The sequence below is a fragment of the Drosophila yakuba genome, chromosome X (assembly GCF_016746365.2).
Source record: "Drosophila yakuba strain Tai18E2 chromosome X, Prin_Dyak_Tai18E2_2.1, whole genome shotgun sequence".
Taxonomy (NCBI): domain Eukaryota; kingdom Metazoa; phylum Arthropoda; class Insecta; order Diptera; family Drosophilidae; genus Drosophila; species Drosophila yakuba.
Genome location: NC_052526.2, coordinates 17,218,185 through 17,237,651, shown reverse-complemented (window position 1 = coordinate 17,237,651; position 19,467 = coordinate 17,218,185). Strand labels below are relative to the sequence as shown.

The 19,467-nt window shown below is 40.0% G+C and overlaps 1 protein-coding gene across 1 annotated transcript; it reads right to left on the bottom strand.

Moving 5' to 3' along the window:
• Window positions 1-108: 108 nt before the first annotated feature.
• Window positions 109-19,467, bottom strand: LOC6525755 (frequenin-1). The gene is made up of 8 exons (XM_002101540.4): window positions 19,191-19,467; window positions 13,531-13,802; window positions 6,889-6,913; window positions 6,724-6,772; window positions 6,100-6,189; window positions 5,116-5,194; window positions 4,916-5,004; window positions 109-4,768 (listed from the first exon to the last, which is right to left on the bottom strand). The coding sequence occupies exons 2-8, from the start codon at window positions 13,592-13,594 to the stop codon at window positions 4,601-4,603; spliced, it is 564 nt and encodes a 187-aa protein (XP_002101576.1). The 5' UTR covers window positions 13,595-13,802; window positions 19,191-19,467; the 3' UTR covers window positions 109-4,600.

Genomic DNA, 19,467 nt, shown 5'->3' with positions numbered 1-19,467 from the left:
TCACATACATACTTACCCCTATCAAAATAATTGTCCAAATGGCCCACGCAACCTGTGGTGGCAAAAAATTGAATTTTCAATTGAGGCATAAACGCAAAGACGCTGGTGCTCGCTTTAAAATTTTTATTTGAAGTAAGTAATATTTTCTGACAGTAACAAGATAAATTTTCCATTCCCCCTTAGGCGATTACTTAAAAAAAATAATTAAGTATTTTTCCTTGGTAAAAGAATTTGATTTTCATTTGTATGTTCTATAAAGTTCTCATTTCATGTTTTTCATTTTCATTTCTTTTACGTTTTGCATGTGTATGCTTAGGTTTACACAATAATTGTTATCTTCGACATTGCCATACAATCATAATAATAACAATCGACATAATAATGATGGTAAGTAAAGGCAAATAGAGTAGTACACAGGATATATCGAACGAAATGAAAGTCGAGTCAAGGTAAATGGGAGAAAAAAATTGGTTTCTTTTTTTGGTATTTTGGTTTTTTAGCATTTCATTTCATTTTATTTCATTACGTTTTGTTTGTTTGGTTGCATTTGTTTTCCTTTTTTTTGTAAAATATACGACCTTTTGCTTAAACTGATGTTATTTTCGTTACATTTTCGGTTTTCGTTTTCGGCTTTTGGTTTTGAATTCTTCGTGACTTTATACATTTCGTTTTGTTCTTAGCAAGGAAATCAGATTCAATTTTGCTAAAGAATATCACTAAAAATGTTATTAATTCCCCACTATCATTCTGCCGCTATCGTCTGGTTTTTAAACGCTTATTCACGCATTATCATCAGACATTTCGCTTGGATATCCGTGTATCTGCCATGCAATATTTTATTATAATTATTATGTCTATTTAGCCGGTCGACTCGTTATTGCGGAGTGTGTATATAAGTTATGTATATATTTATTATCGTATATTTATTTATATATATATTTTACCCATATATATATATAAGTATATATGTGTATATAATGCATGTATAAGTATGTAAAATATTGCTTGTGAAACGTTTAACTTGACATTCGTGTGGTTTGTCAACGGCGGTGGAAAGAAACTCATCTTCATCGACTTCTACAACTGCTTTTCACCGCATTTTCCGGGGAAAAGCCTCACTCGCCGGCCCATTGTAAATGAATATAAATATTTTATAATTCTCGTATTCGTTTTGTCGGCTATTACAATTGACTTGATTCATTGCATACCCATCCAATTCAATCCACAAAAAAAAATTCCTTGCTCTAACTTACTGTTGTTATGATTTTTCTTCTCTGCTGCGTTTTTGCTTTTTTGCATTTTTGCATTTTTGCATTTTTGCATTTTTCGCACTAATATTATAATTATTTTTCGTTACTTAAGACCCGTTATATTTTGGTGTTAACAAACTTATTCGGTACTCCTTGTTTCTGTCAGTGTGCGAGTGGGTATGCGCGTGTGTGTGTGAGGGTGTGTCTTGTGGTGTGGTGTGCGTGATTCACTTAGTGTTATTTACAGTTTGATTTGCTTATTTCCGCCTCAGCCGCCTGCTTACAAAAAAAAAGAGCGGTCAACGTGAAAATTGCGTTGCGTTTTCCCCGTCGCCTCCAATTTAATCTGTCACATATAATAGTTTTGTTAATATTATTTATAAATTTCATTTTTTTTTTGTTTTGCTTTCTTTCGTTTCGTTTCAATTTCTTTTAACTACTAGACTACTACAGACACATTTGTTTTGTCAGCTATATCACTTTCGAATTATTTAATTATTGATTAGGTTTTCGCATTACGTTTATTGTTAATATACTCGTACAAGTGTGTTTTTTTGTGTGTGTGTGGGTGTGTCAGTTTGCGTATGTGTGTGTAGCATATCTCGTATCTTTCAGTTTTTTCTTTGAAGAATTTCAGTGAGGTTTATAGAAGCGTTTTTGTATTCAATTTTTGGTTTCGTTATATGTAGTTCCTTAACTTGCTTTCGATTGCTGTGCTTACGATAAAGAGTATATATAAGTTTAGGCATACATGTATATATATATACATATACATATGGCTATGTGTGTGCGTGTGTCGGTGTTTTTGGGTAGAAGTGTTTGGGTTGCACGGCATTTTACTCTTAAATTTGTATCGTGATTATTCTTTTAGATCGGTGCTTAAATACATGGAAAGCATAGGAAAAGATAAACGTAAATCGGTCAATTGGGAATGTTCGTTCTCAAAGAAGGCAAAGCAGGCGAAATCATAAGAAACACTACTACATACATAGGCACTATATAGATATACAGTATGTGTGAGAGCGTGTGTGTGTGTTTGGGTGTGTGTTTGGGTGAGTGTTAGTGCTTGTGTCTTTCAGGGAGTCCGAAATCTCCCTAGATCTAGATTACACAAAGGCTACTAAACGGGTTGTATTTTCTTTTTTTTTTTTTTTTTGATTTTTGGGTGGGGGGGCGTGAGAAAGCGGGGATTCAGTATTTATAGATAGTCATCGGAATAGTAAAACGGTTGACTGGTTTATTGAAAAATCAATGCAATAATAAAGCTGAACCGCATATAGAATAGAAATTAAATCGTATGATGGATTTGTTTCATTGTTATACTCGTATATATATATATATGTATATATATATCTCCTAACTGCTCCAACTTCCTTTTTTCTTTTTCTTTTTTTTTTTTTCTGCTGCGTCTCGAGGATATTGGATATACATTTGTGTATATATATATATATATGTTCATGTTCTGGCTGGTGATGTGGCTCTGGTTGTAGCTGTGCGTTCTTTCATTAGCTTATCATTTATTAATGGCTTCATTTCGCAGCTATTTCTGGAATTCTGGAGCTGTGCTTCATGGATTCATGGAATTATGGATTTCTGGGCACTGTTCTCAAGACCTTTGGATATCCTTTTTTTCTCTGCTCATCCTGCTCCGCCTATTGTCAATATGTTCGTGTTGTTATTGTTGTTATTGTAAATATGGTTTGGTTTGGTTTGGTTTGGTTAGGTTTGGATTGGTTATTGTTGTTGGGAACGTATAACGCTTAACGGAAAACAAGGCAAAGCAGAATATACAGATAGAGAGGAGAGAGAGAGAGGGAAAGAAATAGAGATAGATAGTTGAAAGAGAGACGGAGAGAGAGAGAGAGGGAGCGAGCAAACGAAAGCAAACACCTTTCTGCGCCTGTTGGGTATGCAACACTTTTTGTATGCTGGCAAAACTCATCTGCAGATTCAATCTCTTTTCGCAGGGGAGCTGAATGGAAGCTGATCAAGGTGCGTTTCATGACTGTAAGGCAGCTGGCTTGAAAGTAGAGCCTGAAAATAAACACATTCTCTGCTGCTTATGGAACTTGCCCATAAATCATCTTTCATTTTAGATTTTAGGTACCGAAATACATAGTTTGAATAAACGGAAATTTGCTAAGAATCTTAAGCAATGCATATAGGGAAACCTTCTAGCTAAGCATTATTTTTACACTTGCAAAAACATTGGTGTTGCCGAAATTAAGTATGTAAGTACTGATGGAGAATCAGAAAACATGAAGTAGTTCCATCTCATTTTTCCCCATCTTCTTTAATTCAAATATTGCCAAAGTGCCCAAGTTGCTAAAAGTGAATGCACTTGGAAATGGGTAATATGTGTAAGTATCTCTCGTAATCGTTAAAGTGTTTTATTTTTTTTATGATCTTTTCAAGCTAGCTCCCCTCTGCTGTTGGACGACCTCTAAGCTGTGAACTCTGAACTCTGTTTGTCCTGTTTGCGGCCACTTATCGGATTGATACTGTATCTATATGTATATATATATATTAAGTGTGGATATAGTGGCTGCTGTTGGCTGTCGTGAGTGGAATTAGCTGACTCGGATCGAGTTTATATAACTCGCTTTGCTTCGAAGGCTGCACAATTGATGCGTAGGCTTTGTTCGGCTCTAATTGTATCGTTTAATTGTTTAATATAGTTATGCTGATTTAATCGTAGGTTTAATTAGTTTACTCGTAATTGGTGTATGCTTCAAAAATTAATTTGCGCCTCTGCGCCATTCGATTTAAGTTAAAATTAGTATTAGTTTATTTATCATTCGACTTTTTTTTTTTTTTGTTTTTTTCATCTTTTTGTTTTTCCATTATTGCTATGAACTGCGCTCTGACTACGCCATGATTTCCTATATATTTATATTCTGGTGTATATTTAAAAATTAATTTCATTTCATTTCGTTTTTCGATTTTCATTTCGGTTCGTTTGTTTGGATTTCCATCTCATTAGTTATTCTTTATCCATATATCAAAAAATTATTATCATCTTCAGTGTCGCAAGCGACGCGCGGAGAATCGAGAATCAAGAAACGAGAATTGGGAATCGAGAATTGAGAATTGAGAATTGAGAAAAGCGTGGAGAGAAGAGAGAGTGAAGAGTGGAGAAGCGAATGCAAACGAAGCGGTAGGGGGCGTGGCACCGTACCAGCCCGCCCCCACCCACAAACTTCCATATTGTTAAGTTAATTAATTTTTTTTTTAGCGGGTTTCGAACAACTTGCAGTTTCAATATCTTTTTTATTTCAATTTATTGCGCGCTTAGTTTTTGTGGAATTGGAATCGGGTCTGTTATCGGTAATCGGCCATTGTTAATCGATTTAACCACCACCTAAACTTAACGCCTGAACTATACGTGGATCAGCTTTACTACCCTCACGAAATTCTTCTAATGTTAATTTGCCATCGTGGTTTTTGTCCATCTGATCGAAGATCTTGTCCACTCGTTTCTGCGGCGTATTCTCGTCCTCCGATTGCGGTTGCTGTCCCTGTTTTTTAAATAAGTAATATTATTTTCAATATTGTTTATATGTTTTCACTTAGTCGTGTGACTCATTTGAGTCCCTGAGTTGGCACTATTTAGTAGTGGTAAAGGTGGGGGTTCTTAAAAGCTAAGGTGTTACACAACTACTTACCACCATCTGGTAGATCGCATCCACTATGTTGTACATCTCCTCCCGCGTTATGTAGCCATCGTTGTCCACGTCGTACAGACGGAACGCCCCTGTGGTCGAGGCATAAAAAATAGTACAAAAAAATCATAATGAAAATATTGATCGATTGCTGGGGTTTTTATGAGCATTTCTTTTTTGGAAAAAAACATGGCACCACTTACACTGCAGTTTTTCGTCCAGGTTGCCCTTCGATGTGACGGATAAGGCGCGTATGAACTCCTCAAACTCAATGGAGCCATCCTGGAGACCCATAAAAACGGAAAGGGAAGGCCAGAGAAAAAAAGAGAGACCACACACACACACAGGACACAGAAAGACACACGCACACACACACGCAGAGAGACAAAGAAAGCAAATCAGTGCAGACATCAGACAGTTGACATTCTGTGGTTGGTCTTGGGGGGGGGAGGGGCTTGGAGGGGCGGGCCACGCCCATGGTCCATAAATAATAAAAGCGAGGAACAACAAAAGCAGCCAAAATTTATGATCACCCACACCATAAACAGACCAGCAGCGGTGAGAGTAAAAAGCATTAACCAGCTAAAATCAGTTTATTTTGTGGCTGTCTCACATTTTTAGCCCACGTCAGCACACTCAGAGAAAATGAACCCCACTCTTTGTAAGAGAAAGGGAAGAAAATGGCAAAATGGTACATAAATATTCTGACAAATCTGTATTTATGCTAGCATATTTTTGTTGGCTTCAATTGAATATTTACCCCACAAAAAACAATGAAAACCCTATTAAAGCTTTAGTTAAATATTTCTTTGGCTGAAAATCCTTTTAAATATTTATGTTTATGCAAACAAAATACCTTTCAAATCAAACAAATATCTTTTGTGAATATTTAAGGGCTGGAAAATGTAAGAAATGAAAGTTTAGTTCTTTTGAACACTGAGCAATAACAATTTGTATCTTATAAATACAAATGATTCCATGTTAAACAGTTTGCTGATTTACAAATATTTGCTTTTTGCATAACATGTTTGGTTTACAAAAGATGTGCCCCTGAACTAACTATATGTATATACAAAATTATGGAAAACTTTTAAACGCAAATGGATGGGAAACTTTTTAGTTTCTGGGCGTGGCCAGCCGCCTCTTTTTCATTGGGAAATAGGATCTAGAATGGATGGAATACTCACGTTGTTCTCATCGAAGACGCGAAAGACGAGCGATGCGAATTTACTGGGATCGCCTTGTGGAAAGAATTGTTTGTAGATTTTGATGAAGCCCTAGGGAAAGTGAGAAACAGATAGACGGAGCAGCGGAGAAATGGAGAAAGGGGGCGAAAGACAAATGTAGATGAATCAATTAGAGGCGTGCCACATATGCGTATGTGTGCGTGTTTGAATAATGCGCGCATTAATAAACTTCATTATCAACAAACAGCCGACGACGACAGCAGCAACACCAACATCAACAACAACAACAACAACTTCTACATCCACTTCAACATCCACAAAGGCAGTGTCATTAGCAGCCGGGGGTCGTCAACACATTTGGCCAACCCCTAACCCCAACAGCCCCACTTGTATTTGTGTTATCCTGGCGAAGGACTCCTCATGTCTGATATGGCTGCTGTCGTGGAATTAGCAAACATAAATCGAGAGGGGGTGGCAATGGGGAGTGGTGCAAGGCGGAAAATTAACTTAATTAACCGTTTGACTTAAATGAATTGGCCACGCTCAGGTGGCCAATTTACACACACACACATACACACACTCGACTGCGACTGGCCCAAAATTGAAGCCTAAGGATATACTCACTTGCTCCGTGAGCAGGCCGTTGGGACAGTCTTTCAGGAATCCTTTGTGCCTGGCGGGCGAAAATGTTTGATTTATATTCAGTTAATATGCAAATAAACGAGTATAGATATATATCTGCCAGATATTGTATGCCGCCCGCTGGCATTTTTGCCAGCCAAAACTCACCATTGACGTATTTCTTTCTCTGTGACTGCAAATGAAAACAAACAGAAAATCGAAGTGGATTAAATTTTTATGCGGTATTTGAAATATTTACAAGGTGCGATTGGATTGTTTTGAGTTGATTCTGGCCGAATATGCTAAACCGTTCAATTGAGCACACAAATTCGTGTGGGCCGTGTTGTTTTTATTCAAATGGTACAGTGCGTTTCAAACCTGCCATGCCAGCTGACAATAACAATGGCATTTTTTTTTCGCCCCAATTGTTTATTTACACACGAGCTGTCACCAAATCCACAGAGCTGCAGTTGGTTCACTGATGACGTGTTGGGGAATTACAAATAACATCGGATTAAATTGCAACTTTCGGTTATCAAAGGCTAGTCAGCAATACGGGAATTAAAAAAAATGTTACCTGTTGGCTTGGGATTTTCATGCATTTGCAAAGATTATTTGCTATACAATTGAATTTATCATTCAATTTGGTAGTGAATATTTTTACATTTTACCAATTTAAATAACATAAGCATAAGAGTTTCAGTGCAATTCACATTTACATTGCGAACAAGAACACGTCATTAAAGAACATTGCATAGATTATCAAAGAACATTGCATTCACAATTAAAAGTAATTGTAGCTTGAGGCCCTACTATCTATGTATATTCCATGTAGTTGGTATCTAAATCAATTTGCTGTATGGCGCACAACTAATGAAATCATCGTTGCTAAATTATTCATTCATTATTGATTGGCGTTCGATAAGTGTGGGTTGGTGGAGGGGTGGGGAGGGGAGGGGTAGGTGGGTTGGGGCTAGGAGAATTCCCGGAATGACCTCCGCCATTATCCATTCCTCGCATATGCAAATGCTGAACTCATTCAGTGCGAGTCCTGAATTATCTTTCATTGTCTTTCGACCACGCCCAAGGCTTCATCTGGACCTGCTCCTCCAGCTCCTCCTGCTCCTCCTGCTCCTCCTCCTGCTGCTTATTCTGCTCCTCATCCTCTTCCTCCTCCTGGTGCTCCTGGTGCTTCTCGCAGATTTTCCACCGCCTCCTCGCCCAACATTCATGCATATAAAAATGTTCTTTGTTTTGCTGGCATAAAATGTTTCTCTGTTTGCTTTTTTTTCCCCATTTTGCTCGGCCATCGCCATTGCCGTTGGCCTAATGGCCGTTTACCGAACGTTTAAACGCTTTCCCCCCCCCCCCCCTGGGAGCGCCACGCCCCCCGCTCGGCATTCTGATGGCGTCCAACCTGACCGGGGCCATATCCTGATCCCAAGTCCACCGACCGACTGACTCCTGGGCGTGTGAATGGCGCACATGTTCCCTGACCAGGCGGACCAGGCAATTGGAAAACAGAAAATAAAAAAAAAATACAAAAAAAGAAAAATGAAAACATAAATTCACGCAAAATTACACACATTCGAATTGCTTTTGAGGGGGAGGTGGATGGGTGGTGCTGCGTGGTCAATGGCCAGCAATTTGGTTGGCGTAAAGAGTGGGCGAAGGGGGGCAATCTCCAGCTGAAGCAATTGGAGAACTGGAAACGGGAACTGAAGTCGGGCTATTGACTCAATGGCTGCCAGTTATCTGCAGCGACCACTCGCATTATTCATGGTGCGGTGTTTCATATATCATTTGCGTTCCCAACCACTTGCACCGGAGAAAGTGCACTGAAAGAAAAGTGGCACACCTGCGTAAAGGTACTGAGAAGACAACTTAAACTAGAGACCTCTAAAACAAAAGTAAAATTAAAAGCATTGGCATATTTTATAACATACTCCAAGTGTCCAAAAATAATAACTAATAGCAATTGTAATATATGCTAATATAGTTTTATTAACAGCATATGATATATACTTTAATTTAGAAAATACTGACCATGTCCAAAATAATTTATTAAAATGTATGCAATAAATTATTGACTTTAAGTGCTATCCCCAATTGCAGTGCATTAATGTTCACCCTGTTTCCATCAGTTTGGTTATCGTTTTTCATTTTGATTAGCTGCCTGGCAAAGGAATCACTGCAGCATTTGCATTTTAATTAGCCGCAGAAAAGCGATCGCTTCGTGGCTTTTATCCCCACTCCCCTTGCCATCCCCTTGGACTTATCCTTGATCCATTATGTGTTGTCCTTATCCCGCAGGGAATGTCAATCCAGCGGAGTCAACAATTGGCACAGCTAGCGGCAGGAGCATTGAATTGATTGGTAATCGATAGCCTGGCTAAAGGACCAACACACACACACACACACACACAGAGACCAATACACAGACAGACACGCAGACAGACAGACGGACGGACAGATGGGACCCCCTTCCGTTTTGTATTATTGACGTGTGGCATGTAAAAATATAACGGCATTTACGGGGCAGCATTGTGTGTGCCTTTCCTTTTTTTTCCCCCCCCTCCTTTCTCTCTTGTATGCCTGTGCGGCGTCACTTGTGCGCCTGTATTGATTGTAAATAAAGAGCATATTGCTCATACGACTTGTTGCCATCGGTGCCAGTTTAACCACCCTCCCTTCATGCCCCCCACCCGAAATGCATTGTCATTCGCATATAGCACGAGTCATTCTGTCAGCTCAAGTTGGCTTGAAAAAGATTGCGGATCAGCATGAAAGGATATGGATAGTGGCACTGGCACTGCCACTGCTAGTGGCCCACCTTTTGGCAAGTATTGTGGGCTACGGCCAATGCCCCCCCTTTTTCCATACCCATGCCAATCGATTGATGACCGTGCATAACATATTCATTTCGCTGGGCGCAATTGTCGCTGCCATTTGGATTTCACCCATTGCAGATTTTCCGCAATCACAGCGTAGTATAAACGCATTTAAAATAACCATTTCTCTCATGGTCGAGTTAATACTATTGTACAAATAGCATTTCTACATTTCTCATTATTTAATTGCCTGGTTTTTGCCATCATAGGGCAAAAATAAAATATGCATTTAATTGCTATCAAATTCTATACGCAACGGCATAAATGCGAAAGAAAGAACGTAAAAGAAAACAATTTACTGCTGGCGAAATTGTTATCATTTTCCCATCGTTTTGTTCATATTTTCCGCTTTACATGGCGTATTCTATTGTTTTTTAATTAAATTCAATTTAAATAAGTAATAAACTTAGTGCACAGACACCACAGTTTGGCGATCAAAACTTGATTGTTTTTAATAATAATTGAACAATAATGTTGAATAAAATAACTCTATGAATTCGCTACCAAATTTACAAGCTGTGGAAATTTACATCTGAAACTCTGGTTTTAACCGACTTAAAAGTGATTAAGTCCTTAAATTAAGTAGAATTTTTATTTTGGTAACAGAGCTATTGCGTGCAGTATTAGCCAAGTAATGAGGACAAAATGAACCAAACATTTAGCTGTATTCCCGAAAATCCCGAACATGAACCTGGCCAACAATAGAATGTCACAACTGGTTGGGCTCGTAATCGAATTACGAATAGATTGAAATTGATGCCAATCAAATTTGTATTTTAGTGAAATATGCGCCACGAAGCAGCTTATACATAATGTGGTTACCTATTTTAGCATTTACAATGAAAAAAGCTCGAAATATATAGAAAATCCAGCATGGGCACGTAATCCTTAAGTCACATTTTGTATAAATTGTGCCAGAAAGTGTTGGGTATATTTGGCTTAGACAACTAACAACAAGAAACAACAACTAAAACCCTTTACACTCCCAACTGTTTTTCAGTTAGCCACCGGGCACTGCTGCTTTCGACCCTAATTCGAGCCTTCATGGATGAATGTGTGGCCTAAACGCACTGGGGAATTTGCATTTTCGGCTCAACTCCCCCCCTCTCGCCTGAACTAATCAAATTTCTGTCCGTTTATTTATTTATTCAGTTTTGGGGGAAAAGGTGGGAGGGTTTCTAGTTTACGGCTGCGAAGGGCTAAGGCGATGGACGATGGACGATGGGCGCTGAGGGTTAGTTTAATGTCCAATTGATTGGCATGTCAATGGACAGGACAAATATTGACGCAGGCCGGCAGAAATTGTACATACGACCCGTTGGCAATAAATTGAGTCCTTAGTTGATTCATTTGCTTTGCTTGGACAAGCAAAGCTCAGCCAAACAGCAGCTGTTGCACAGACACACACACACACACACACACAATGGGATTTTCGCAAAAGGGGGCGCATTCGGGTGGAGCATTCGAGGCAAGAGGATTACAATTATTGAGTTGCATATTTAAGCAGTGCCAAATGAATTCCATTTCAGCGGAGCTCAGCCAGCCAGCCAAGACAAACAACTTCAAGGAAAAGCCATTAAAAAACGGTGAAAACTTTGGCAGCAATCTGTCAACACTTTTCCTCGGTTCTCTGCTTTATTTTTCAGCTGTGTTTTTTTTTTTTTTTCTTTGTTCGTCCAGGTGCCCCCAAATGCCCAGCGGTAATTATTTATACGCCCGGTGACCAATCCTCCCGCTCCAGTTTAACCCATGACCTCGGTGGAGACCGCAGAATAAGAAAATACAGGGGACGAGGCAAGCGAAAGCAATTAGTCACAAAAGTTTTGGGCTCGAAAAGTTTCTGACTTGCATTTTTAAGAAGCCCAAATGGCCGAAACACAAAAAGGACCAAACCCACTGAGCCAGCTAAGTAAATGTAATGTCCTGCTTAGCAGTAAAAGCGGCAGATGAAAAGTAACTTCTCCTACAGGAGATACAAAACGAGATACAAAACGAGATACAAAACGAGATACAAAACGATATACAAAACAAGATACAAAACGATATACAAAACAAGATATAAAACGAGATACAAAACGAGATACGAAACGATATACAAAACAATATACAAAACGAGATACAAAACGAGATACGAAACAAGATACAAAACGAGATACAAAACAAGATACAAAACAAGATACAAAACAAGATACAAAACGAGATACAAAACACAACGAAATCGGTAACGGGTCACGTAAAGCAAAGGTTGTAACTAATAGTTGCAGTTAACACATTGTATGGGCCACGGAGGTTGCCACATTGCCACAACAGGTGAAACGGTGCAACAAAGCATACAATTAATGTTCAACTTTGTTGGTGGAAGGGATCGTAAAACGGCGAGCTCAAAGTAGCTGCATTACCATAAGCGGAAAGTGCAGTGCCAAAAGTGTTGCAGCTCTCAAGATGCTATTGGAATTGACTTTTGCAGTGGGAATATCATTTAGAAGAAGATAAGCTATACCTTGGAATTAATACTATTAATTAAACGTGATTATTGCTACCTTGATTAAGTTATCGTCTTTGTATAGACCTTGATTTGCAAACATTAATGCCATTTTATTTATAGCCAAGCACTTTATGGCACAAAGTTATAACATCCTTCAAAATATCTGTGCCAGTGAAAGCGCAACGTTTTTTAGCCAAGCTAAACTTGAAAGGAGCAATAACTGCAGCTGTCAGTTTCAGCAACAATAACATGTCAATTTATAACAAAGTAGCGGCAAAAGTGGCTACAGGAAAAAGCGATAAAATTAAACCATAAATGTCAAGTGCTCCCACTTTTCCCCCTCGATTTCCACTCCCAGCACCCAGGGAGTTTTTTCCCGGCACGGGGTAACTCAATAGCCGCAGGACGAAGGATCCTTTCGCACTCCATTTATGCACCGAACTTGAGCTGGCTAATCCCAAGTTTCTCAATCGACTCGAATCGACTTGATTCGACTTGAATCGACTCGAATCGAATCGAATCGAATCAAATTGAATCGGGCTCAGATGTTCGCCGTCAGTTGGGGCAACTTTATTGCCAACCAGGCCATGACTGATGAGTCAGTTCCTCGCTGATGAATTAGCTGGATGGGAAAACACTTTTGAATTATGCATTTATCTGGCTACCATCTCCAGCTCCATCCCCATAACTGGATATATCGCGGGAAAATGTCTGCACCTTTGCGTATTTTGATTGATGCTCGCCAAACGAAAACAAAAACAAATCAAAATGGGTAAAATGGGTAAAATGGGAAAATGCCAGTTCGGAGGAAAATGGCAAATGAGTTCGGGGGCAGCAAGGGCAAAAAAGGAGAGAGAGAATGGCATAAATGCCTCGGCAAAACAAACAAACAAATAAATAAATAAGGAGACGGCATTATTACAAGGTAAATCAAAGGGCGGGGCGGTGAGGGGCGGAAAAACACGCTGCCAACATTGTGGATGGAAAAATAATAAAATGAGGTGGATGTGGAATTGATATAGTGTTTATTATTAAGCGAACTCGATGCCCAAGGGCATGTGCGCATATTTGTTAGCAATCCTGGCGATTAACAGAGCAGTTTAAGTACTTGATTTTGGGAGAAAAGCTATAACAATTATACCGCGCAATTTAAGCTCCCATTTAAAAGTGTATTAAATGTTATATTATATGTGCTGGGTCCTATAAAAAAGATAAATAAAGCATCTGCAATTAAAATGTCATCATTAATAAACCTGTGATTAAGCACAGTTAAAGTAACTTTCATGTTCCTCCATCTGTATATTTTTCCCAATCATTGCCCATTTAAAATATAACATATGTCTACATGATGCTGCTGAAACGCACTGTACCACCAGATACTTAAATGTTTATAGATTTGAGTTCTGCATTTTGCGGAAGCTGCGGTTTACTTACAGTATGTGTCCGTTGTTAAGCGATCAATGGTATCCTGTTTCAACTTGGAGCTCTTTTTTCCCATGTTGTTCTTGTTGCTCTTGTTGTTGTTGTTTTACCTCTTTCTCTTATTTGTTGTTATATTTGTTGTTGTTGCACTTGACTGCTATTGCTTTTTAGTGGCAAACTTTTGTTGCTGCGCAAGTTCGTTTTACTTTGCAATTTTTGTAGTTGCTTTTGTTTCGGTTATTCAAAAGTTTGCCATAAGTATTTTAATATGCTTTATAATTTTGCTATAAAAAAAAAAAAGTTAAATGCGAGGAAAGTGGAAAGTATGGAGTATAGTTCACGGCATATTTCCTGATATTAAATCTATATATATATATATATATTTGTTCCATCTCAATAACTGGCCAAGATAGTTTATGAAAAGTTTGCCGCACTTTTTCTCGGCTCAGAAACTTTTCGAGTAGCGCTTAAAAGGAGTGTGAATAGATCTTATGCCAAGGATGCTTCAAGTCCAGTTGGATTTTCATTTTGCCCCCAACCCCCCCCCCCCCCCTCTATACACACCCTGCACAGGAGGCTCATCCATCAAAACCCCATCGATAATCCCCCATGTCCTGTGTCCTTTGATTAAAAACTATTTTTAGTTTTTTTTCGGCACTGTTCAATTAGTGATTTTCCACACAACAACGACGGCGCACTATGATCATAACGAGGCCAGTGGCGTGCCGAAAAAGGGGGGCTTTTCCAAGGGGGGGCGGTGGAGGAGGGGTGGATTGAAAGGCATAAAAATACACAGAGCGGCACTTTTCAGGTCAACTCTCGACTCGAACTTTTCATGACAGTTGGCAACAAAAAAAAATAAAAAAAAAAGCGTATAGATGGTGGCAAAAGGGGCGTGGGGGGGACAGAGGCGGAGGGCGTGGCCCGCTGCAGAGGATGCAAACAAAAGCGCATAAAAAACTTAACCCTGTGTGTGCCAAGGGGGTTGGATGTGGGCGGTGGGCGGTGGGCTGTGGGGGCGTTTCCCTGTGTTGCCTTCTGCGGTTGACGCGAATGGCATAAAAATAAGTTGCCTTTGTATTTTTACTCCTCTCTTCCTCCAGAGAAAAGGAAAAGGAAGCGGGGGAGGGGGAGGGGGCAGGGGAAGGGGCATGGGGTGGTATGCAATGAAATAAATTCTGTTAATTTCAGATGCAGTCCCGCCGAGATGTCGCATGCAAAACGGTCGTATCAAGTGCAGAAACGAAACGAAACGAAACGAAATCAAAAGCACTCAATCCCCGGGGAAAAGTCAGTGGCTGGTTGGAAAATGTGACGGAACTGCTGCTCATCGCCAGAAATCCGAGATGATCCCTTCCTGGGAACACGAAACCTAATTTGTGGCGCGCAATTGTACAAAATCAAACTCAGCTGTTACTTAATCGAGTGTTATAAGCTGATAAGTATTATTATCTCTCACAACTATAACCATTAAGTTAAGACCTCTACAAACAGTCATATATCTTTTTGTTGATAACAAATATAAAGGATTACTTGAGGCAACTAGCTAATTAGAAATTTCAAAGTTATTATCTTTGTAAAAAAGAAATGTTTTTTGTCTATAAAGAAAGCTCCCCCATGGTAGAAGTCTTGGCATTAAGAGCCCGAAATGACTTCCATATCCTTCTCGCAGGATAAACGAATATGGAGAATTACTTGAGGTAATGGGGTCACCTGCTTTCGCTTTTAATGAACTCTTTTTATTGTAGGGCTGGGCACAATTATGTAAAGAGAGGCCCTCCAATATCTTCGTTCAAGTCGTGTAAAATTCTTGTTGCTTTTGACTTTGTTTGTTTACAAAACTGTCGCACACACACACACACACACACATATGCACACATAAACACGCAATGTGATACACCCACCCACACAAAAGTTCCCTCCCTCTCTCCCCCTCTATCTCTCTCTCTCTCTCTCTCCCTCTCTCTGTCTGTCTCTCTCTGCCCTGCGAACACGAGCCATTGGCATTTGCTAACTAAACACAGTTTGTTCCTCCGTCTGTGTGTGTGTGTGTTTGTGTCTGTCTGTGTGTGTTATCATGTCAGGTGTGCTCCTGCGTGCGCGGGTGTGTGTGTTTGTGTGTGCGTGTCTGTGTGCGTTTGTCGCAGTGTTTCAGTTTCATTCTGTGTTGCCTTTTACAACGAGCGACGAGCTGAAATTTGTTCACACTAAAAATATTTTTACGTTTATTTCGTTCACAGCTGGCTGCTAATGCAGTGCCAACGAGCGGGATGGCACTATTTAGACAGGGATGCAGATAGCAGCAGGTCCTCGCTATCTTACCTCTCCCCCCCCCCTGCTCCCCTGCTCCTCCCTCTCCCACTGGCCCAAAAAAAGTCCTGGCTTGTAACTCGACTCGTTTATCTGTCTGAATGTGTCTTTCTTCCCTGCTTCTCTCTGTCTGTCTGTATGTGTGTGTGCTTATTTTTCATACTGCCTGCAGTTGTTGTTGTTGTTTTCCTTGCCGCCTCCTCGCCCCACGGCCCTCGGCCACTCCCCCTCTTGAGCCAACCGCCTCCTTTTTATCCTTCAGCTGCGTGTTCATCTCGCGTTTAGCCCGCGAGCATGCAACACTTTTCTCGCACTCATCTACACTTGCCAACAAAAGTGGGACCGAAAATGGGAAAAGGGGGCGGAGAAGTGGGCGTTGGAATTGGAATGGAAATGGATGTACGAGTAGATGTGGGCATGGCCAGGGGGATAGGAATGCAGTGAATGGAACGGAGCTACGCGCAAACTTATTCGAATGAAATGGATTGTAAACGATACCCGAAAGCTGGGCTACACTGAGAAAAAACCTATGTTCAACTGCTCATAAATCACTTAGGTTTCTAATCATTAAAAGTTGTGTCTAAAACAGTGCAAAAGGAAGAAAAGTCGTGCTGGACAATAATTGAGTGACTTTAATAGAGTTTCTATTGCCACAAACGCTTATATAGAATGAATTATCTTGAGTTTATTTGTTTATAAAGTGAACAAACATACACACATAAAAAAAACTTATTTAAATTGTTTATAAAGTGAACAAACATACACACATAGAAATAACTTATTTAAATTGTTTATAAAGTGAACATACATACATAGGAATAACTTATTTATAAGCGATCAAAGGTTTTCATATTGCAAGCAAAGTTGGTGGATTTCAGGGAATTCGATAGCTTTTATGCTTATTTTTAATCCGGAGTTGCAGTTTGTTGCTACTCGGGTGAATATTACTGTTTGCCCTGAAGTACTTGCTTTTCTCGCTGTGTAAAAATGCAAATGAAGATTGAGCTGGCGGCAGGAGGAAAGGAACCCAAGATGCGGAACCCACAAAGGCGGCGCCGTCACCCGGCATCACCAGCGGAGGTGGTAAATTAATTTTTACACCCACAGTCAGCCGCAGTTGGCGATGGACGATGACAGGAACGCCACCCACTTTGAATATGGGGCGAAAGTCTCGATGCAAACAATGCACAACTGGAAGATTTCGAGTACCGGCAAAGGATATCGAAGGTCCTGAAATGGCGCATAGCGGATGGCGGATGGTGGATAGCGGATGGCCAGATAGACAGGGCAGGGCGAACTGCAGCCAGAGTGCCGAGGGATTGCCTAAATGTCAGTGCCGCCTACCTTAAGGCGATTGGATTAGGCCGGGCCAAGAGCGAGGCGAACGGCGGTGGGGCGGGGGAGTGGCAGGGGGAAACTCATCTTGGCAATGGAAATTCCGCAGAGCATTTAATGTGGAATTCCTGGGAGGAAAGTGTGATAGGGATTGTGTGGGGCTTAGCAAATAAATGCTGCTATCAAAATTGAAATATTCATGGCAACGGGCTAAGTGCAATGTAACATGAATTTCAAAATTACGAAATCAGACAGATGCCAAAAATCTTTACGAGGCTGCTTACTTGCAGGTAATTGAAATAAATTTACTGCGAATAGAACGCTTAGCTAATGTGAAACTAAATACCTAGATAATGAAATAAATTAACAAGGAATATTGGAATATTTCAGCCAAGCAAGCTGAAAATTATAAATTGACGCAACTTGTTAGCCTTTGTGCTGAGAATTTAATACTGGGAAATCAAACGAATCCCTGAAGCAATTAAATGCCAAGTAAACTACGTTCAATTGCCGCAAAATTAAAATATTCCTTAATACCGCAGGGAAATAGAAAACACAAATATTTAAAGTCGATGAAAGCACTTAAGCCCTTTTAATTGGGATAAAACTTTAAAGGGCCTTGCAATCTACTTAAAAGTACTATCTTATAGAAAAATCACTTTAAAATAGTTTACTATGAATATAAATAATAAGTGGTGTCTTTTCTTTCAGAAATCGAATCCAAAACATAATCGTTTTCGCGGATAACTGGGTATTTAGTGGCCATTTCTTTCGGATTCAAATATCTCAGTTAGATCGTTGAATGGCAGCAGATTGCATCTATTAAGTCGCGACAGATTGGCCAATTTGGTTGCAAACGGATAAGATCCTTTTGAATCCTGCTATTGCATTCATTTTTGTGCCGATTTCAGGATTTGTGCAGCCGTTTTGGCCATGGCCAATTATTAAATAATTGATGCAAATTAAAATGCATTTTGTAGCGCCGTGTTTCGATTTGTTCTCTCTTTTCTCCATTTTGTCACTCGAAAAAAAAGGTAAAAAGGATAAAAAGGACTAGGGGAGAAAAAAAAACGAGGAAATGACACGCAAGGTGAGAGTGGGCTGCATTTGTGATTACGGACGGATTGTGTGCGGATGATTGCGGCCATTGATGGATGTTAGAGGGGAGAGGGAGGGGAAACGGTCTAGGGGCTGGAGATTTCGAGGGGGGGGGGGGGGGGGGGGGGGGGGGGCAGCCAGTGCCACAGCCAGACCCACAAATGAAAAATGAGAAAACTGAGTCCTTGGAGGTTAAGTCTAAGCGTCGCGACACAAGTTCGCTGGGCAGGGAAACTTATTTTTGTTTACATAATCCTTCCACGTTGTCTCGCTGCCTTCTCCCCCTTTTCTCCGCCCACATCGCACCACTACCACTACCACTACCATTACCACTACCACCTCCACCACCCCCGCGGGCGTTCTTTTTTTCTATTTTTCTTTATTTTTATTTAGCGGCAGCTGCTGGACCGCAAAACGTAAATTTGGGTCAAGTTTTGTAAGCATAACGAATGCCAGAACCAGAACCAAAACCAAAACCAAAACTAAAAACCCCAACCAAACCGAAGGCATCCCATATGCATAAATGCGAAAGTAACCTTCGTCTTGCCCTCTCTTTCTGGCGCCTCTCGTGCCATCTCTTTCCCTGTCTGCCTGCGGGTGTGTGTTCGTGGGTGTGTGTGTGTGTGTGCGGATCCCTTTTGTGTAAATTAATCTTTGACTGCCGCACAAAAGTATGCTACACAAATATAAATAAACACTTGATCCCTTTGTTGATTGTTTCTTTTCTGTTCTGCGGCACAACTAATGTTTTCATTTAATTTTCACACATTTGCTTACTTTTTTGTTTGTTGTATTTGTTTGTTTTATTTTTTTTTTTTATAATTTATTATCTTTTTCTTTGTTTGCTTGCTTTCGTATTATTTAACCGAAAAAAAATGTCAACTATTTTGCAGGATTGGAACTTGGAAAAAAAATGAAAACAAACCAACTATTTAGGTAATTGCTTTATTTTGTTATTGTTGGTTGTTTGTTGCTGCCACTGGTGGCTAAATATTGTTGCTGCCGCTGTAGTTGTTGTTGATTTCCGTGGACCGGAGAGCGCGCTTTGTCCTTTTTCTTTTGTTGTTGCGAACCAGCGATTTCGATTTGATTGTAAAACTTAAAAACCTGCCGAGCTGCGTTGCGTTTGTTTGGCGGTCAAATCAGCGACTGAAAGCGCCCTGCACGCTCCAGGCTCGAACGGAATACGGAATACGGAATATGGAC